The sequence below is a fragment of the Odocoileus virginianus genome, unplaced genomic scaffold, assembly GCF_023699985.2.
Source record: "Odocoileus virginianus isolate 20LAN1187 ecotype Illinois unplaced genomic scaffold, Ovbor_1.2 Unplaced_Scaffold_1, whole genome shotgun sequence".
In the NCBI taxonomy this organism is placed as follows: domain Eukaryota; kingdom Metazoa; phylum Chordata; class Mammalia; order Artiodactyla; family Cervidae; genus Odocoileus; species Odocoileus virginianus.
Window position 1 is genome coordinate 591839 of NW_027224263.1, and position 20567 is coordinate 612405.

At 34.9% G+C, this 20567-nt stretch overlaps 1 protein-coding gene across 7 annotated transcripts in view; it reads right to left on the reverse strand.

Annotated features, from left to right (window-relative positions):
- NUP62CL (nucleoporin 62 C-terminal like) overlaps positions 1-20567 on the reverse strand; it is a 75498-nt gene that overhangs the window by 12101 nt on the left and 42830 nt on the right. For 3 of the 7 annotated variants that reach the window (XM_070462170.1, XM_070462166.1, XM_070462167.1), the window contains exons 2-10: positions 19430-19533; positions 17800-17898; positions 17674-17721; positions 13369-13525; positions 11209-11359; positions 10902-10951; positions 10630-10761; positions 8255-8366; positions 3702-3768 (exon numbers count right to left, since the gene is read on the reverse strand). In XM_070462170.1, coding sequence (XP_070318271.1) covers positions 3702-3768; positions 8255-8366; positions 10630-10761; positions 10902-10951; positions 11209-11359; positions 13369-13525; positions 17674-17721; positions 17800-17898; positions 19430-19487 — 874 coding nt within the window. In that variant the 5' untranslated portion in view covers positions 19488-19533. The remainder of the gene's footprint in view (positions 1-3701; positions 3769-8254; positions 8367-10629; positions 10762-10901; positions 10952-11208; positions 11360-13368; positions 13526-17673; positions 17722-17799; positions 17899-19429; positions 19534-20567) is intronic. The other 4 variants (XM_070462171.1, XM_070462173.1, XM_070462168.1 and 1 more) reach the window with 3 other exon arrangements.

Here is a 20567-nt window from a genome sequence, read left to right on the forward strand (position 1 = left end):
GCTAACAACCTTAATTTTACTAGTAGGAAAACAGTGGCTGAGAGCCTTGAGATTTCATTTATGACAAAGAGGATCCCAGCCAAGAGAAAAAAAATCATTATAATCTTTCTTTACCTAATTACATTTTGACATCCCCCCCCCAACTCCACCCAAAAGCACTGCTCACTGTAGGAAAATATGCAACAGAGAGGAATACAGCTGAATCAAACTTTGTATGATCTCATTCCTCAGTGTTCTCTAGCCACCGATATGCTTCCACATCACAGCTGTTCTTAACCACTTCTCTAGGTAAGTGGTTTTCAATGATAATATGTGGAACTGCCTTCTCTAGACTCAATTTAATAGCTCCCTTTTGAACCATATGACCCTTTTTGTCTTTCTCCCTTAACCCATCCCCATCCACAGCAAACTCTGACAACCAGTTCTGCCGCTATCATTTACAGACTACCAATCATGGAACAGGCACTGCTTAAGGAAACTTCAATGTTGCTTCTTTTGATCCTTACAAAAGCCCTAAAAGGTAAATATTACTCATTTTTAAAATGAGGAAACAGACTCAGAGAAACTGAGTTACAATTAAGGTCACACAACTATTAAGTGGTAATACCTTGACTTGAGGGCTTCCAGGTGGCATAGTGGTAAAGAATCTGCCTAACAATGCAGGAGACGCAAGAGTTGGGGGTTCGATCCCTGGGTTGGGAAGATCCCCTGGAGTAGGAAATAGCAACCCACTCCAGTATTCTTGCCTGGAAAATCTCATGGACAGAGGAGCCTGGCAGGTTACAGTCCATGGGGTCACAAAGAGCTGGACATGACTGAGCATGCACACATACACACCTCTTGACTTGAACCCATATCTATCTGATTCAGAAACCTCTCCCCATCAGGTAATTAATACTAAAGTGAAAGTCGCTCAGTCGTATCCGACTCTTTGCGACCCCATGGACTGTACAGTCCATGGAATTCTCCAGGTCAGAATACTGGAGTGGGTAGCTTTCCCTTCTCTGGGGATCTTCCCAACCCAGGGATTGAACCCAGGTCTCCCGCATTGCAGGTGGATTCTTTACCAGCTGAACCACAAACTAAAGCAATATAGAATTTAACCTCCCTCTGATGATTCAAAATACAGTTTAGAATAGAATAGGATATTTTTTTTCTTTTAACACAGGAAAGAAGGAAGTAAACATGGATGATGATGATATAGGTATATTTGGAAGGGAAAGAAGCAGAAGTTCATGGTTGATAACCTCTATTAATGTAGAGAATGAGGAATCTATAAAGCCAAATAAGATTTGTATTATTTTCATACCACATCTTTAAATATAGTAACTCTGATTGGTTAACTAGCTCCCATTTGTCTCAATTACTGATGTCTCAATATATTCCATATTTAGGCAAATGTCTATGACAATCATTTCCCACCAGTTTTTATTTTAAATCTATTGAAAAGCTGAGAGAATAGTAAAAGTCACAAATTTAAATACCTTTTTCCTAGGTTAACCCACTGTTCCCATTTTGCCACAAATTTCTCCATGTTTTTCTCCTCACAAATGATTTTGGTTGAACCACTTGAAATAAAACTAGCATGCAGCTAATTTTATTCTCTAAATGTAGCATGCAGCTTCTAAGAGTAAAAATATTTTCTTGCATAACCATAATAACATACATAGGAAAATAAAAAATCCCTTAATATTTAATGTGCAGTTCAAGTTTCCCTGAATGTTCTAAATAATGTCTTCTGGGCTTTGATCCAGTATCTAATCAAAGCTAACATGGTAGAATTGATTGTTATATCTCTTTTAATCTATAACAATCTCCTTAATTTTTTTTTTGTTTTGAACTTTCTAGTTACCCATGACTGATTTTTCAAGAGTCGAATCCATTATTTTTCAGAATATATTGCCCATAGAATGTCTGATTATTTTCCTATCATTAGATTCAGGTTTAAACATTTTTAATAAGAATACTACATGTGGGATATTATGCACTTCTCATGTCAGATCAAGAAGCACACAATGTCGACTTATTGCAATACTAGTGATATTAAATTTTGTGTGTGTATATATATATATATATACATATATATATACACACACATATATATATATATTTTTTTTTGCCAAGAAATGACTGACAATTTAAATATAAATGAGGTAGAGTATTCAACATCATGGAAATCTTAATGAAAGTATTCTTTTGAAAATGTTTTAAGTAGTGGTTCTCTATTCCTTCTACAATTATTAGCTGCCATGCTTCTATAAAGACTCTTCACTGCATCTCCCATTTCTCTCTGTCTCTGTCTTTTTTGGGAATATCACTGTGGTCTCATGAGGTTTTTCTCCCTCAGTGTATTATAATCCATCACTGTCATTATTCTTTTTGACGTTGAAACCTGATTTGGCCAGTAGAAGCCCATTAAAGCACCATCTCGTGTCCTGAATATCTCATTAGTTTTAGAATAATCTTTGTTTTCTGGCATAAAAAGTGCCAAACTCACCCTGTACTTCCCCTGTGTAAAACCTGAGATCAGATATTTCTCTAAGAAGCCTTGGTTCATTTTAATGGTAATGGTATCTAGAAACCAAGATCTAGGTGCTAGATGTGCTCACTGCTATCAGGGTATATCATTGCTTCTTGGCCCTTTCTGTGTATAGAAAAAGGGAACAGTAATTCATACTGATGTTTGCAATTCAAATTTATAACAAAATATGAAAGAAAGAAAAATATCTTATTTCTGCTTTATCTTTTAATGGAAATCTTGGTTTCTATTATTAATAAATCTGTGCATTTGCTTTCTACTATATTTATAATGATGGGCTTCCCAGGAGGCACTACCAGCCTGCCAATGCTGGAGATGTAAGAGATGTGGGTTTGATCCCTGGTTCAGGAAGATCTCCTGGAGGAGGGCATGGCAATCCACTGCAGTATTCTTGCCTGGAGAATCCCATGGATAAAGGAGCCAGGATGTTGTAAAGTAATTAGCCTCCAACTAATAAAAATAAATGGAAAAAAATAAAAATAAAAATAAAGGAGCCAGGTGGGCTACAGTCCATAGGGTTGCAAAGAGTCAGACACGATTGAAGTGACTTAGCAAGCATACACATATTTATAATGGTAGAAATATCATTATACCACATGCATATGTAATATATAGCATCATCCTGATACTAATGATAAACTTATTAAGAAAGCTTAAGATTTCTTTGTAGTTCTTTTTATCATTAAAATTACATCCTAGCAAGGATGCACAATCAAAAACACAATGTACAAAAGTTATCTGAACTGCATATTTATGTTATAAATTAGTTATACAGGTTTGTTTGGTTTCATTTTGTATTCAGTTTCAGCATTTGTCTTTCTTCCCACTATTTTTGGCTTAATTTTTGAATATTTAAATTTTTACATGGTCTAGACGTCAAAACTGTATAAAAAGGATATCCAGAAAAGTCCTATTTCCATTCCTACCTCCTCCACCCCATTCCTAAACACCCCCTATTTTCATTAGTTTCTAGTTTATCCTTCCTATGTTTCATTTTATAAAAATAAGCAATTACAGTTGTTCAGAATTAATACAGACATACCATGTGTTAAATAGTACTCCTACAACTGAGTTCTTATTTAAGTGTGGTCATCGTGCACAAAACCTGACTTGTATCACATTTTCTACTTACAGATAACTTGGGGTACAAATAAACTCCCACCTGAAGTATGATTAATCCACTGTAGACAGTCCAAATGAACATTTAGAATTCTGCAGATCTGCTGGAGCTAAAAACACACAGGAATGCATTTGAATAAGTTCTAATAAGGTGTATGAAACTGGAGCCTATTATACAGAGTGAAGTAAGTCAGAAAGAAAAACACCAATACAGTATACTAACGCATATATATGGAATTTAGAAAGATGGTAAAAATGACCCTATATATGAGACAGCAAAAGAGACACAGATGTAAAGAACAGTCTTTTGGACTCTGTGGGAGAAGGCGAGGGTGGGATGATTTGAGAGGGTAGCATTGAAACGTGTATATTATCATATGTGAAGCGGATCGCCAGTCCAGGTTCAATGCATGAGACAGGGTGCTCAGGGCTGGTGCACTGGGATGACCCTGGGGGGTGGATGGGATAGGGAGGGAGGTGGGAGGGGGGTTCTGGATGGGGAACACATGTGCATCCGAGGCTGATTCATGTATGGCAAAAACCACTACAAAATTGTAAAGTAATTAGCTTCCAATTAAAATAAATAAATTAATTTAAAGAATATTAGCTGTAGAAAATTAAAATAAAAAACTGTTCTGTAAAGCAATTATCCTTCAACTAAAAAATTAAATTTACAAAACTGGAAAAACAAACAAAAAAACCACACAGGATTCTTAGATCATGATTATTCTGATATGGTAAACAAAAAATAAACATAAAAAATGAAATTAGGAAGTTATTTACATTTCTTCTGATAAGAAATTTACTGAGAATATGTTAAGTATTAATTGCATGGGTTTTTTGCTATTTTATGTTTGTAATGTTCATATATTAGTTTAATCTATTTCAACTGTCAAGAATTCAATTCCTACAATTCAGTAAAAAAAAAAAAAAACACCTAACTTCTATAGTACAAAAATAAGGAAAGAAAATTAAGAGACATTTGACAGAATAAGAAATTCATATAAAACTTTTAAAATATGACCTTTTATCAACCAAACTAACTTTTTAAATTGAGGTATAATTGATACATATAACATTATATTAGTTTCAGGTATATACAATAATGATTTGATATTCATATATATTATGGAATGACTACCACATTAAGTCAGTTAATATTCACCATACAGTTACAAAACTTTTTTTCCTTATGATAAGGACTTTTCCAATCTATTCTTTTAGCAATTTTGAAATATGCAATACAGTATTATTAACTGTAGCTACCATGGTTTTTTCATTTTATAACTGGAAGTTTGTACCTTTTGACCCCCTTCACCCATTTTGCCCACCACTCACCTCCATCTTCTGGCAATCACCAATCTGTTCTGGGTATTTATGAGCTTGGTTTAATTTTAGTTTTTTGTTTTCAAATTCCATATATAAGTGAGATCGTATGGTATTTGTCTTTCTCTGACTTATTTTACTTTGCATAATGCTCTCAAGATCCATCCATGTTATTGCAAACAGCAAAATTTCCAAATCATCCATTTTTAATAAACGGTAATATTCAGTTGTCAAGTGTGTGTGGAAAATAGGTACATTCATACACAGCCTATGATAATATAAATTGACCCAGCCCTTCAAAATGTAAATTTTTGCAATATATAACAAAGTCTTATATATATATATCAAACTATGATATATATCAAATAATATATATTATATGTATATCAGAAGTCTGATATATATATATATATCTTATGTATATATATATATCAAATATTTCAAACCCTAAGCTATCAGGGTTTCCCTGGTAGCTCAGCTGGTAAAGAATCTGCCTGCAATGCAGGAGACCCCGGTTCGATTCCTGGGTCGGGAAGATCCTCTGGAGAAGGGATAGGCTACCCACTCCAGTATTCTTGGGCTTCCCTTGTGGCTCAGCTGGTAAAGAATCTGTCTGCAATGCGGGAGACCTGGGTTCAATCCCTGGGTTGGGAAGATCCCCTGGAGAAGGGAATGGCTACCCACTCCAGTGTTCTGGCCTAGAGAATTCAGTCCATGGGGTTGCAAAGAGTTCGACACGATTGAGTGACTTTCACATCAAAGTCTTACCTTTTAACTCAGTATACTCTACTTCTAGAAATCTATCCAGAAGAAATAATGAAATCTAAACATACACCAGGTCATTACAGGTTAATTTCATAATGGTAAAATTTTGCAACAATATCTCCATCAATAAAAATGATTAAATATATTATGGTAAAGTCATCTCTAATGAAATATTAGAGTTATTATAACCATATTTTCAAAGAATGGTTAAAATTTTGGGAAAATACCATGAAAGAATATTAAATGAAGACAGAATCCAAAACTTTATATAGATGTGTTTCTAATAATATTTAAAAGAAAATAAGTATATACCTGTATTTTAACTGTATAGCAAAAATACTTGAAAGAAATATACTAATATATTAGCAGAATACTGGTAACACAGGGGATTTAATTTTCTTTACAGATTCTCATATTTTCTAAGCTTAACACATTGAATAAGCATATGTATTTATTTTGTAACAAAAATACTAATCCTTTTAAAAATGTTAGAATACTTTTGACAAATAGACAAATATTCTGGCAAAGTCCAGGATAATATTGAAAAACAAGGAGAAATGAAAATGTTTACCACACTTAAGTGGTATGTAATAAAAATAACAGATTTAGTGTATATTAATAAACAGAAATAAAATTTGTAGTAGGAACAATGAATTTTTATAAAAATCTGTGGCTGAATATCATATACCATAATATAAACTTGCTTAATAAAAATTTCAGAAAGTGGTCTTTCCTATGTCCCCCTGAAAACGGTAAAAATAAACAAGTAAATCCCATCACTGTGAATATCGTTGAACATGCTTGCTATTTTTCTACCCTAGTGTATTGGCCTACAGTAATAAGGCTTTGTTGATCTGGTTACAATTAATTATCTACAAGAATATTAGTGTTCAGCAAATGGTTTCTCTGCTTCCTGTCCAATGATTTATGCTATCTGAGAAAAGAGATGAATTGTTGCTGATTTCTTGCTTCTTTTGCCCTGCTATCAAGAAGCAATTATCCTTGCATTCACTCATCTTAAACATCTCAATCACTCTTTCCAGGAAAAACAAAAACAAAAGACTCAAATCCTTTACTCCCTACTACTAAAACAAAATAAAACAATCCAAGGCTTAGTAGAGATAAAGGATAAGGATAGGATTACAGTTTCCTTTCACTTACTCTGTTTAGAACACTTATCTTACATTAATTCAACATAGAGACTAGACATCAGCTCTGCCTTATGTCTAAATCGACATGTATTTATTTATGCGTCAAAGTTCTATGATAAAACAATCTTGAATTTTGAAATCACAATGGTGATCTGATCTTTCAGTAAAAAGAAAGTCTATAATGTTAACTCTTGCAGGAAGATGGTAGCATGTGTAAACTCAAGACTAATTTATATTTGTTTTTGTTCAATTTTAGATTCGCTTGAAGTAGAGATTAGAAAATTTTTATAGTTGGAGGAAAATTCAAGATCATTTAGTCCACCCTTGACATTCTACAAAAGGGGCCAAGACTTAGATTAAGTGACTTGAATAAAATTTTAGTGCTTTCTCAACTATACCATGCTGTCTCTTTCTAATTAAAAAAGCTAGTAAAATGTTATATAAAGAACTATCTGTATATAATTGGACAAACAGCTTAATCACTACTTATAGATATGTCATTCATCCTCACCTCTCCAGCTCCAGGCTCCAGTCCTAATTATAATCAACTGATAGAAAGTACAACCTGAGCTCCCACAACAGGAGACTTCTCTTACCATTACTGTCATGGGGTGGGAGTGGGGAAAAGGGCTCCATTTAGCTACTAAGACAATAGGGAAAGGCAGAGGAAATAAGTTCTTTAATTAGAGTATAGATAAAGGGAAATAAATCAATCTTTTCTTACCACCAAATTAATTTAAAACATCTCAACTCTATAACTGGAGCCTCAGCTGTATTTTCTCACGTTATAATAAATTTACATTATGAGTTAACTAGGATTCCACAGTGCAGGTGGAAACCTAATAACTATACTTAAAATTTCTATGGAAAAATATACTGTAAGTCTTGAGTAGTTGACTTTTTGAACTTTTGAAATATAACCTAATTATAAATTAAGGATTGCCTGGATATACCTACAAGACTCAAAATGTGTATGTATATATATATACACATACACTCACAATTATATGAACATGTAGATGAATATGTGAAAGGACAAATAAACTAGCTAATGAGTAAGTGAATAGAAAAATCAGAATAGAGACATACTTATGGGAAGAACAGAGAGAAAACCCTGAAAATTTTGGGAGACCAGTAATTTTTTTACCCTCCTGGAAATAATCTCAAAAAACTCACAACCTTTTTCTGCTCCTGAATATTTCCTGCTCCACTAACTACACCCAAAACTTCGCACCTCTGGAGGCAGATAAGGAACACTATAGAGGACAGGAGAAGGTGACTAGGTAAAGGAACAACAGAATGCTAATTTCATACTAAATTTTGGTTGTCTAAATAGATAAAGCAGTTAACATACCGGGTCAGTAGAGTCAGCAGGACTTTCAAATATATTCAGGTACTCAATGATGTCCTTGAGATCTTGGGTCATTTGTTTCAGCTGAGCATCTACATTTTCTGCTAACTTGTAACTGAAAAGGCAGGTAAAATAAAGGGATTAACAAAAAATGTTTTCTCCACTATGCACTGTTACTGACATACAAAGAATGATACTGCCAATTGAATTTGCCCTCATTCCCCTACCTTCTCACTGTCTCAGTCACAACTAACAGCACATTTTTATGGATGTAGCATTCATGACCGTATTCTAAAAAGATTCCATAGGTGAAGGCTTTTATGCACTTTGCCATTTTTACAGTAACCCATTACCTCACCTATTAGATATCAGAACAAATCCATAGGTTACTTAGTTATATGAGAAGTTATTTTGGGGTTTAGTGATTTTAAGAAATGTTGAGATGTCTGCAACAATCTTGAATACACAAATCTTCAAAGTAAAATCTCATACAAATATACTCCATCATCCAAGAAAAGATATTTTAAAAAATGAGATTCATAACAATCAAAGTCAGAAAAATCCGCTGAGTTCACAACAGATTGATTAGTTGGCTAAATTCTCAAGATTTCCACCCCAAGTATTTGTGTGTGCATACACACACAGTTAACCTGTCAATGAATGTGTTTATGAGAATTAAAGTAAGCAGAGGATTTTTCAATGTCTATCAGTTCAGTTGCTCAGTACTGTCCGACTCTACAACCCCATGGACTGCAGCACGCCAGGCCTCCCTGTCCATCACCAACTCCTGGAGTTTACCCAAACTCATGTCCATCGAGTCGGTGATGCCATCCAACCATCTCATCCTCTGTCTTCCCCTTCTCCTCCTGCCTTCAATCTTTCCCAGCATCAGGGTCTTTTCCAATGAGTCAGCTCTTCGCATCAGGTGGCCAAAGTATTGGAGTTTCAGCTTCAGCATCAGTTCTTCCAATGAATATTCAGGGTTGATTTCCTTTAGGATGGACTGGTTTGATCTCCTGTGCAGTCCAAGGGACTCTCAAGAGTCTTCTCCAACACCATGGTTCAAAAGCATCAATTCTTCAGCACTTAGCTTTCTTTATAGTCTAACTCCATCCATACATGACTACTGGAAAAACCATAGTCTTGACTAGATGGACCTTTGTCTATAAAGACTAAATAATTCAATTAAATTTATTTGTAACTACTACCTTTCTGTCCCAAAGTACTTATAGATAATTGGCTGCCTAGATTGTTGAAGATTCTAGTAAAGATTCCAAAGCAATATAAATCTGACTACCTAAAAGCAATTAGAAAGAAAGTAATGTTTCTTTAACCTACAGGTAGGATCACATGGCTGAAAATGTAACTCTATATTTCCAAGAAAATGATAGAATGCATAGGATAATCAGTGCAATGAAAAGAAAGATTCACAAAGGCTGAAATACAAAAGAAGAAACAGAGAGCTAGGGTTCATACAGATTAGCTGTACTTACCACATTTAATACATCTACAAAAAGTTAACTTGCAAGGTTTTAAAAAATAAGCTCAGGGTGGAGAGGGAGGTGGGAGGGGGGACCAGGATGAGGAATACATGTAAATCCATGGCTAATTCATTTCAATGTGTGACAAAAACCACTGGAATGATGTAAAGTAATTAGCCTCCAACTAATAAAAATAAATGGAAAAAAAAGCTCAGTCTTAACTCACTAATAAGCCATTGATAAAATCAATCAGATTTAGTTTATGTAGTACATTCATACAAGTTCTTCTAATAACATTTTATAACTTGGCCTGATTACCAAATCTCAGTTCTAAAGAAATAAAGTTACTGTGGGAATATTGGCAATATATTGACCAAAGGTAAAAACCAAATCACAGACAAATAAAATATATTCAATCTAAGACATCGACAAAATCATTCAATGTTTAAAAGCCACACAGTCTGCCCCGAGATTAACAAATTTCCTTTAAAATAAGAAACGGATTTATCACTGAAGCAATTGCATGAACATTAGGTTTAAAAGAGTCAGTACAAATAGGAGGTCATAAATATTCCATAATATAATGATACTACACACATAAAATTTGTATTTCTAATTTAAGAACAAACTTGACAAATATAAAAAGCTTTATAGTGGTCATGTCTAACCCTGAGATTAATAACAGTGTACAAAATGCTACAAGACAAAACTGCCAGAACGACTACTTCATTTACAAGCATCCTGAAAACATAAACAGCAGTCAAATAAGTTGATAAATGGCAACTGCCAGAACTTGCACTTTTCTCCTGATTTTTATTCCCTGCATTCAAAATCATTTTTACCTTTGTTCAGTAGCTAAGACCTGCCCTATTCCTCAATCTTTATTTAGTTACTTACGTCTTCTCATGCTCATCTATATACTGTGGATGAACAGACCCAATATGGTCCTTTAGAGACTCCTCCAAAGGGATCAAGAGATCTTCCAGTTCCTTTTGCTGTGACAGGATAAAATCCAATTCTTGTTCCGGCCTGAAAAAAAAAGTCAATAGAAGGGCTGATGAAAGGAATCTGGAGTGACAAAATAAATGTCAATAAACTATAACAAGGAAAAACAACTAGACAAAGAAACAGATCTTTAATCTTCCAACCTAGGGAAGCTAAGGTTCTACCTTTTCTGATCCAGTTTCACTTTTTCTACTTCTCCATGTAAAGCAGTTATCTATAAAGGAAAATAAGAATATAATAGTATAAATATTTGAATTTATATTTTAACTGTAAGGCAATATTTATTTTGTAATATACACTTCAAGTATGAAAGAGTTCCTAATTCAGGGCACTTATTACCTAAGGAAAATATTTTTAAGTTTATCACTAATATTGGAAGGAAAAATTAACCATGAAACATGGGTCTATTTTCCTGTGTTCATCAGAAAATACTTGTACAATGCAGGTAAATTAATCAGAACATCTTCTTACTTTCTCACCATTCTTCATCAATGTATAGTCCCAAGCATTGAACAGGGTGGCCTGATGAAGAAAGTGTTTCTCTTGATCCTCTAACTCAAGGCTCCATTTGTTTACCAGACCATCCAGCTGACCATATGTCATCACAGGAGTTATGATTGCACTAAAAAGAAGGATACAGTATGATTGGATAATCATACTTTCCAGAGTATGATCAGATTTTTAAAAGTATAACATAGAAGAACTTAGAGAAAAAAATACCACATTTTACAGGCATTTCTCCAACCTGCTCCCCAACAAAACCACCAAAACTGGTAAAGATTATTTTAAAAACAACCACTCAAAGTCTCTGGAAGTTATCCTAAGGAAATACAGCAAATGTAAAACTATAAATCTTTCAGAAAAAAATTAGGAGAAAATCTTTGGAACCTAGGCAAAGAGTTCTTAAACTTGACACTAAAAGCACAATTCATTAAAGGAAAAATGGATAAATCAGACCTTGTCAATTAGGTTTTATTTGGTGAAACACTCTTTACCGAAAAGATAAATTACAGAGTTAGAAAAAACTGTTCATAAACCACATATCTGACAAAGGGCAGGTATCTAGAATACATAAAACTCTGAAAATTTAGTAAAAAAATTCAAGTAGAAATGGACAAAAGATATAAACAGACACTTCATCGAAGAGAATATGCAGATGGGAAATAAACATATGAAAAGATGTCCAACATCATTAGTCATCAGGGGAATGCATATTAAAACTACTATGAGCTGGAGAAGACTCTTGAGAGTCCCTTGGACTGCAGAGATCAAACAAGTGAATCCTAAAGAAAATCAACCTTGAATATTCATTGGAAAGACTGATGCTGAAGCTGAAGCTCCAATGCTTTGGCCATCTGATGCAAAGAGTTGACTGCTGGAAAAGACCCTGATGCTGGGAAAGATTGAGGGCAGGAGAAGAAGGGAGCAACAGAGGATGAGATGGCTGGATGGCATCACCGACTCAATGGACATGAGTTTGAGCAAACTCTGGGAGATAGTGAAGGACAGGGAAACCTGGCATGCTGCAGTCCATGGGGTCGCAAAGAGTTGGAACTGACTGAGCAACTGAACAACAACAACAAAAATAGTGACAACACCAAATCCTGGCAAGAATATGGACAAGCTGGATCTCTCATACATTGTTGTTGGAGAGGTAAAATGGCACAGCCACTCTGGAAAAGATTTATAGCAATTTCCTTAAAACCTAAACTTGCAACTGCCATACCACCCAACAACTGTACAGCTGGGCTGTACAGAGAAATAAGACTTAGGTTCACCAAAAGTGTTAGTTGTTCAATCGTGTCTGACTCTTGGACCCCATGGACCATAGCCCCAAAGGATCCTCTGTCCATGGAATTCTCCAGGCAAGAATACTGGAGTGGGTAGCCATTCCTTCTCCAGGGGATCTTCCCGACCCAGAGATTGAACCTGGGTCTCCTGCATTGCAGGCAGATTCTTTACCATCTGAGCTACAAGTGAAGCCCAAGTTCACCAAAATCCTCTACACAAATGTTCATAGCAGCTTTATTCATAATAGCCCCAAACTGGAAATAAATTATTTCCAAACTGGCATAAATTATAAGAATTCAGGCTCTAGAGCTTGACTGCCTGAATTTTAATCCTGGCTCAACCATTACCAAGTATATGACCAAAAGCAGATTCTAAAATCTTAATGTGCTCTAGTTTCCTCATCTATAAAGTGAGAACAAAATAGTACCTAACTCATAAGGTCATTGTGAGGATTAAATGATATGATGTGTGTGTAAAGCACTGTCATATTGCTCAACATATAGTAATCACATAATAAATATTATCTGTTATTTGCAATAGTAATAATTGTATTATAATGATATTCAGAAGACAAAAGTATCCACCCATGGCAGATTCAAGTCAATGTATGGCAAAACCAATACAATATTGTAAAGTAAAATAAATAAATTAATTAATTTTAAAAAAAGTATCCTTTTAGTTGTTCAACTTCTAAGAAACAGAAAGCCTTTCTCTAACTGCTCCTTGACTCTGAGTCATTTACCTAACTTTCAAACACTATTCTAAAGATATACAAGCAAACTATGTCTTGTGTATGACAAATAAAATGAAACTGATACAAATTTTCAAATGAATACTTACTTAACAGTTGGAGTAAAAGGTATAGATGTAATGCTGACTGGAGCAGTGTTATTAATCCCAATTGATGTCAGTGGTTTTAGATTCAAGGTAAAGCTACTAGTGGTGGTAGTAGTGGTGGTGGTGGTAACAGTGGTGGTAGTTGTGGTTGATGCTGTAGCTGGAAAATAAAGTGTCTAATGTTAATAATAAGTAAGAAATTTTAAAACTCAGCACTTGATCATTAGGATAAAACACCACAGAAGTACTTTTTAATGTGAATTGGAATTCAAAGTTGTAATGGGTTTTAACTCAACATTGCTATAATATATAGCAGGTCAGTTATCTGGATTAAGCTTCCTGCTAAAAACTGAAAATCTTGGATAAATGTGTAGAAAGATAAAATTTATAACCTAACCAGACCTATAACCATTAAAGAAATTGAATCAATCCTCTAAACTCTTCCCACAGAGAAAACTCCAGACCCAGATAACCTCACTGGTAAGTTCTGCTAAACTTTGAAGAAAAGAATAATTGTAATCTTACACAAAATCTCTGTACATCTCTAACCTTGCATACTTACTTGAATATATCTGTGTAATTAATCCTAGACCAAAGGGTCAGCATGCTCTAAATTGTAATTATTTCTTTCCAAATTCCCCTGTCAAAAGATTTTGCCAATTTGCATTCCTATCAGTAGGGGAGACTGCTGCTTCTCTAATACCATAGTTTATAGTTGGCATACATCTTAGTTGGTATTATAGTTAAAAGCCACAATTTTTTGTGCATTGTTTGTTAAGTGCTCATTGTGTAAGAAAGAACCAAAATTGCCATACAAGTTCAGAAAACCAAGAGAGAACTATGGGTAGAAGATAAGTGGGCAATAAACATGCGGAAGGATAGAGTTTTTTGATCCTAGTTCACAAGGGTGGGCATCTATGTTACTGGCAGCCTATGAGAGGGTCTGGAACAAAAAGCTCTAGCCAAACAGAGATAAGATAGGTTAGAATTTCATTTTCAAAAATTAAGAAGTCTGGAAAGAATCAGATGGCAGGTAAAAATATGGAAGTATTTCCAGAAATATTGAAAGCATCAGACTCTAAGCAGAAATTTGGAAATATTTCCAAACATGTAGAAAGAATCAGACAATAGACAAGGGGAGTTGAAAGGACTGACAGAGGTAAAACATGAAGTAGAATTAAAGAGTCATGAGCAAGTCAAAATTAAAAATAAGCTAAAATAGTAAGGCAGAAAAAGGGGTAAAGAAACAAAAAAGAAGTTACAAAAAGACAAAAGGAGAATGGCTGAATTATGTTTATACAACATTAAATTCAGGAGGTCCCTAAAGCTGACTTTAAAACAACTTCTAAATTCCAATTTCCTTTAAGTTCTTTGCTATGATAATACCTGTATTAGCTTTCCACAAGATTTAATTTCCCTTTTGGGCACAAGGATCCTTACAATAATTCCCCCATTCTTTGTGTTAGAAAGTGGAATGGGCAAAAGAAGATTATGCCCAAATACCAAAGATCTCTGGGGTCACCATAACTGGAGAGATTACAGACTAGATCCCACGTGGCATTCTTCACTGACACATGTCATCACTTTCTTCATCTAAGAATAAAAAATCTGATCTGGAAAGAATTCCTTCCTCAGAAATGCTGAAAATTAATGACATTATCAAGCCCCCCCCTTTACTGATTAATCATTCTAACATTGTGTAATTACTACATTCAAGACAGAAAAACAGATAAACCATTAAGAAAAACACAAGTCTTTCTTGTAAAGGAGCTTATCTTCACCCAAAGAAGTTTTTTTTTTTTTTTAAAGTCAACATTTCCTGACATGAACAGATGTCCAAAGATAATATATACTTAAGAAAATGGCAAATTCTAAGATTAAGTGTGTGTATCCCATTTTTTGGGAAAAAAACAAACACATTTAATGTATGTTTGTATGTGTTGGGAAAAACAGCTGCTAAGGAAAGAACCATACTGTTCCCTCTAGAGGGTGTGATATATGTATGTATGCATGTGTGTATGCTTTCTGTAATATTTAGAAAAGCAACTACCATCACTACCACTAAACAAAGAAATTAACACAGATCAATGCCTCTCCAAAGATGCTGTGTGACACATTCAGGAAATTAATACCTGTCAGTCTAAACACAAAGGAATCAAGTTATAAAAAACAGTATGATTATTTTAAACTTTTTTATAGAGTCATAAAAAATGGCATGATTATTTTAAACTTTTTTATATAGTATTTATTTTTATTCATTATTCTTTGGTAAGAATTAAAAAATTCTTATTTTTAAAAGGTATAAATTAGTTCTGTCATAGTAGACAATACTAAAGTAACATTAATATTTCAACTAATTCCAAAACAAGCAATAGTTTTGAGAATGAAGGTTCTATCACAGTCTGATTTTACAAGTTACAACTCTGGTCAAAACTAAATACGAGTCAACTCCATGTTATCTGTGTACTAAAAGGAAAGCATTGTTCTATAAATAATAGAAAATAATTACATAACAAATTTGGATTTACATTTAAATAAATCTCATTCTGATAATCTTAAAAATCAATACATAAAAAAGCGAGTGCTCAATGTGCTATGCTCAGTGTGCTCAGTCGTGTCCAACTCTTTGACATTCCATGGACTATAATCCACCAGGCTCCTCTGTCCATGGGATTTCCCAGGCAAGAATACTGGAGTGGGTTGCCATTTCCTCCTCCAGGGGATCTTCCTGACCCAGGGATCAAACCCACGTCTCCTGCATCTCCTGCACTGGCAGGTGGATTCTTTACCACTGCACCACCTGGGAAGCCTAAAATAGTGAGACCATCCTTTAAAAGACCCTACAATTCAATTTTCCTATCCTGTCTGATCAACAACTATGTATCTTATTCCATGCTAGGAATGGACAGCATTAGACTCATTTCTTAAGACTCACTTTAGATTCACTTTCTTAAGACTCATGCAAAAGATGAGATTGACAACAAACAAGCTTCTCTTAAAACTTGCTGATTATATCTAGGACAGAAAACAATCCCAAATGGTGATAGATTTACAGACACAGATATCTGAGAGCCGCCCTACAGGGCTAATTTGTGAGATGAATCTGAGCAAGTAAATATACTTGGGGAGAAAGAAAGGTGAGTAGGGGAAAAAAAATAACTCTGGGCTGGGTGTACTGAGTTGAAACATATCTGATGGGAGGTGGGTTAAGTACACAAGGCAATGGTAGATAACATGGGCTTGTAGCAGAGGTACCAGTATGCAGGAAGGAATTTGAAGACTTAGGTGGGGGTGAGGTATGGCAGAGTCACCAAAGAGCTTGCAAATTCATACTTCACTGACTCAACCCAGGACTGAAAGAATCAATTTTTTATTCAGCATTTTATAAGGGAAACTATGTTTTACATTTTTTTTGCAAATACGGTAACTTAAAAAGTTCTCAAGCCACACCCTTCATAATGCTTATAGGATGGCCAGTTAGCCAAATACACAATAGAAACTCAGTTAAGTGTTGGTCATGCAAAAGATGGTGTACATCTCTGTTTATGAATAATTACTTTAAACTTAAGAGGGGCTGACTTTTAGCTTATGACGGGGTTTGAAGATTCATTTCAGCCCTAAGAAAACTTTTTGAAGTGAAAACAAACAACATTTCCTTAAAGTGGAGTCTAACTTAAATGGTAGGTTTAAGTAGTAACTGATCTCTAACCACCCAGCTCACAATAGGTAACAGTCAATGGATAACTATAGGTAATAGACAATGGATAACTAGGGGCTTCCCTGGTGACTCAGATGGTAAAGAATCTACCTGCAATGCAGGAGACCTGGGTTTGATTCCTGGGTTGGGAAGATCCCCTGGAGAAGGGAATGGCTACCCACTCCAGTATTCCTGCCTGGAGAATTCGACATGGACAGAGGAGCCTGGTGGGCTACAGTCCATGGGGTCACAAAGAGTCAGATACGACTGAACAACACTTTCACTAATGGATAACTAAGTTTTCTTTAATTTACAACCTACCTAGTATCTAACTGGCAGAAATAAATTTAGGATATGTCTACAGAAACTCTTGTAATCAACTTTAGGAGAGGATCAACAGAGGTCAAATCTTAGATTAATTTTTAGAGACTAAAACTAGGAATCCCGATATATTGGGTCACTTTAAACAGTATGCTCAATAATAAAACTGTTTAAGCTTCAAAGTTGACAAGAGTTTGATAGCATCTCTGATTATAGCCATCTAAAAGAAGTAATATCATTGCTATCAACTATCTCCTTCCACTCTTCGACAATTCTCAACATTGACGTACCTTTTGGATACTCCGACGAGATGATCAAAACCAACTGAATCCTAGAAACTAAGGAATACAACCTACTTACTGTTGTTACATTTCCAATGAGCATCCAAATACATCCTAATAATTGTAAAATCTTACTAGATGCAACAGCAGCTGCTCCATATGCTCCAGAGAAATTTAATCCAAATCCCAAAGCTGTACCACCAAACATTCCAGCTGAAGTTACTGGGGCACCAACTGCAGAGAATAACATAATACTACCTATTACCCTTTTAATCAAACATAGTGAATGAAGAATTTATATAGAGTCTTTTTCATCTGAGGAGTCCTTTAGTAACTCTGGCTAAACTTCAAAAAACTATAGTCAACCCATTTATATGAAAAGTGTGGAAAAGGCATAGATAGAGACAAAAAACAGATCAGTAGTTGTCTGGGACTGAGAGATCTTACTGGGATGATAGAAATGTTTTAAAACTGGATTATCATGATAGTTATACAATTCAGCAAATTTATTAAAAATCAGTGAAATAAACACTTAAAATAATTATATGACATGTAGACTATACCTCATTAAAGTTAATTTTAAAAAATACTATGGTCAAGATTTCCTTTCATTTTGTAGGCAAGGACATCAAGGACAGGAAAAAAAAAAAAAACCTATCAAAAGTCAGAAGTCAAGACTTTGAAAATGGAATTCATTCAATAATTCTAACTCTCAAGCTCAGATAGGGTCATATTCACAACATCTATTATACTTGAGAAAGATATTATATATCAAGAGGTTTCCAGAATTTCAGTCATGTCTCAAGATTAGAATCATCCCTACTTGGAAGAAAATACAACTCAAGTGGTAACCTGCAATTTCAACCAATGTTCACCTATGCCAACTGCACAAGATGATGGGGATGGCAAGCCACCAGTTTTCATGCTGAACTAGGTATTAGCAATTCCTGGGAAGTTTTATTAACAGAAATGGTGACAATTTTGCTATAACATAGCTTTGGGAGGACCATATTACTGCTAGGATTATAATAACAAAGTCTAACGGTTAATATCACGGCACTGTGTAGATGCCTCCAAAGCACCAGCAGTTTATGTGGATCTGTAAAAAATAATTACCTATGATTTATACAGAATTCAATATTCTCAACATTTGCTATTACTCTACTAATGGAAGATGTGTAGCAAAGAAGTTGGGGTTATGAGATAATTAATGTCCCACTTCTCAGCTCAAAGCATCCAGGTGTTCATCTTTAAGAGGAGAGAACAGGAGACATCTCACAGTGTCATAAAAGTACAAAACTACAGCCGGTCCTTTTGTCATGTAACACTTCTTATAGGTAAAATGTAAGGATCACAGACCTGGTCTATATAGAAGAATAAAATACAGCAAGGCTCCAATTTGTTTCCCATTCTATCTTATTCACAAGGATAATAAGACTTCTTCCCTTCAGACATACATGGCAAAACTCCCACTCTTCCTATTCCCATTAGCTTCAAGAAGTTGTTTCAAAACATTACAATGTTAATGAATTATATGCTTAAAATCATCACGTTAAGCTGTAATAATCATGTTAATATAAAATTCACAGTGGAAGCCATGATAATTAGGTTCTTAAGCAAAGCTACTACTGATATCAGCAATTACAGATGGGATCAAGCATAATGATAACTTATGAGATGTCTGAGATCCATAGCTTATACTGGCAAATTGAGTTAAATGGCCTAATGCAAAATAATAGTATTTTCTTTGCAACCAGTGACTTACACAAGGGCCCAGTAGCAACAGTGCAGGTAGAAGAATTTGAAAATGAGGTAAATAGCATGGTGCTTGAACTAGCAGCGGCAGCAGGAGTAGATGCTGGAGTAACCCTAAATTAAAGTAACAAGCAAAAAAAAAAAAAGTCAAAATCATTTTTAACAAGTAAACACCACTATAACAAACTTTACTTATATAGAGAAATAACAACAAAGCAAGGAAAATTAAGTAACGTGATATTTAATAAGTATGACATAGTAAAATCCTGATTTAAAAAATAGTTCATCAGTACTGCTTAGTATGGGCTTCCCAGGTGACTCACTGGTAAAGAATCTGCCTGCCAGTGCAGAAGATGTGAGTTAAATCCCTGGGTGAGGAAGATCCCCTGAAGAAGGAAATTGCAACCCACTTCAGTATTCTTGCCTAGAGAATCCCACTGAGAGGGGCCTGGTGGTTTACAGTCCACGTGTGTGCTCAGCCACTCAGTTGTGTTCAACTCTTTGTGACTCCATGGATTTTAGCCCACCAGGCTCCTCTGTCCATGGGATTTCCCAGACAAGAATACTTGGGCTTGGTGGCTCAGATGGTAAAGAATCTGCCTGCAATGCATGAGACCTGGGTTGGATCTTTGGGTTGGGAAGATTGTTCTGGAGAAGGAAATGGCAACCCATTCAGTATTCTTGTCTAGAAAATCCCATGGACAGAGAAGCCTGGCGGGCTACAGTCCATGGGGTCACAAAGAGTCGGACACAACTGAGCAACTAACACTTTCACTTTCAAACACAGGTTACATACTGTATGATTCTATTTATATGAAATGTCTAGAAAAGGCAAATCCATAGACAGAAAGTATAATAGTGGTTAGTTACCAGGAGCTGGGAGGAGAGGGTAATGAGGTGTGATTGCTAACGGTTACAGGGTTTCTTCTAGGGGTCATGAGAATGTTCTTGAATTACATAGCAGTGATAGTTACACACTCTGTGAATACATTAAAAAAAACATTGTTTTGTACATTTCAAAAGGGTGAATTTTAAAATATATGAATTATACCTTAATTATCTCATTATTTTAAAAATACATGATCATCTCAATAGAAGCAGAAAAGCATTTGAGAAAATCCAACACTTTTTCATGATGAAAACACACA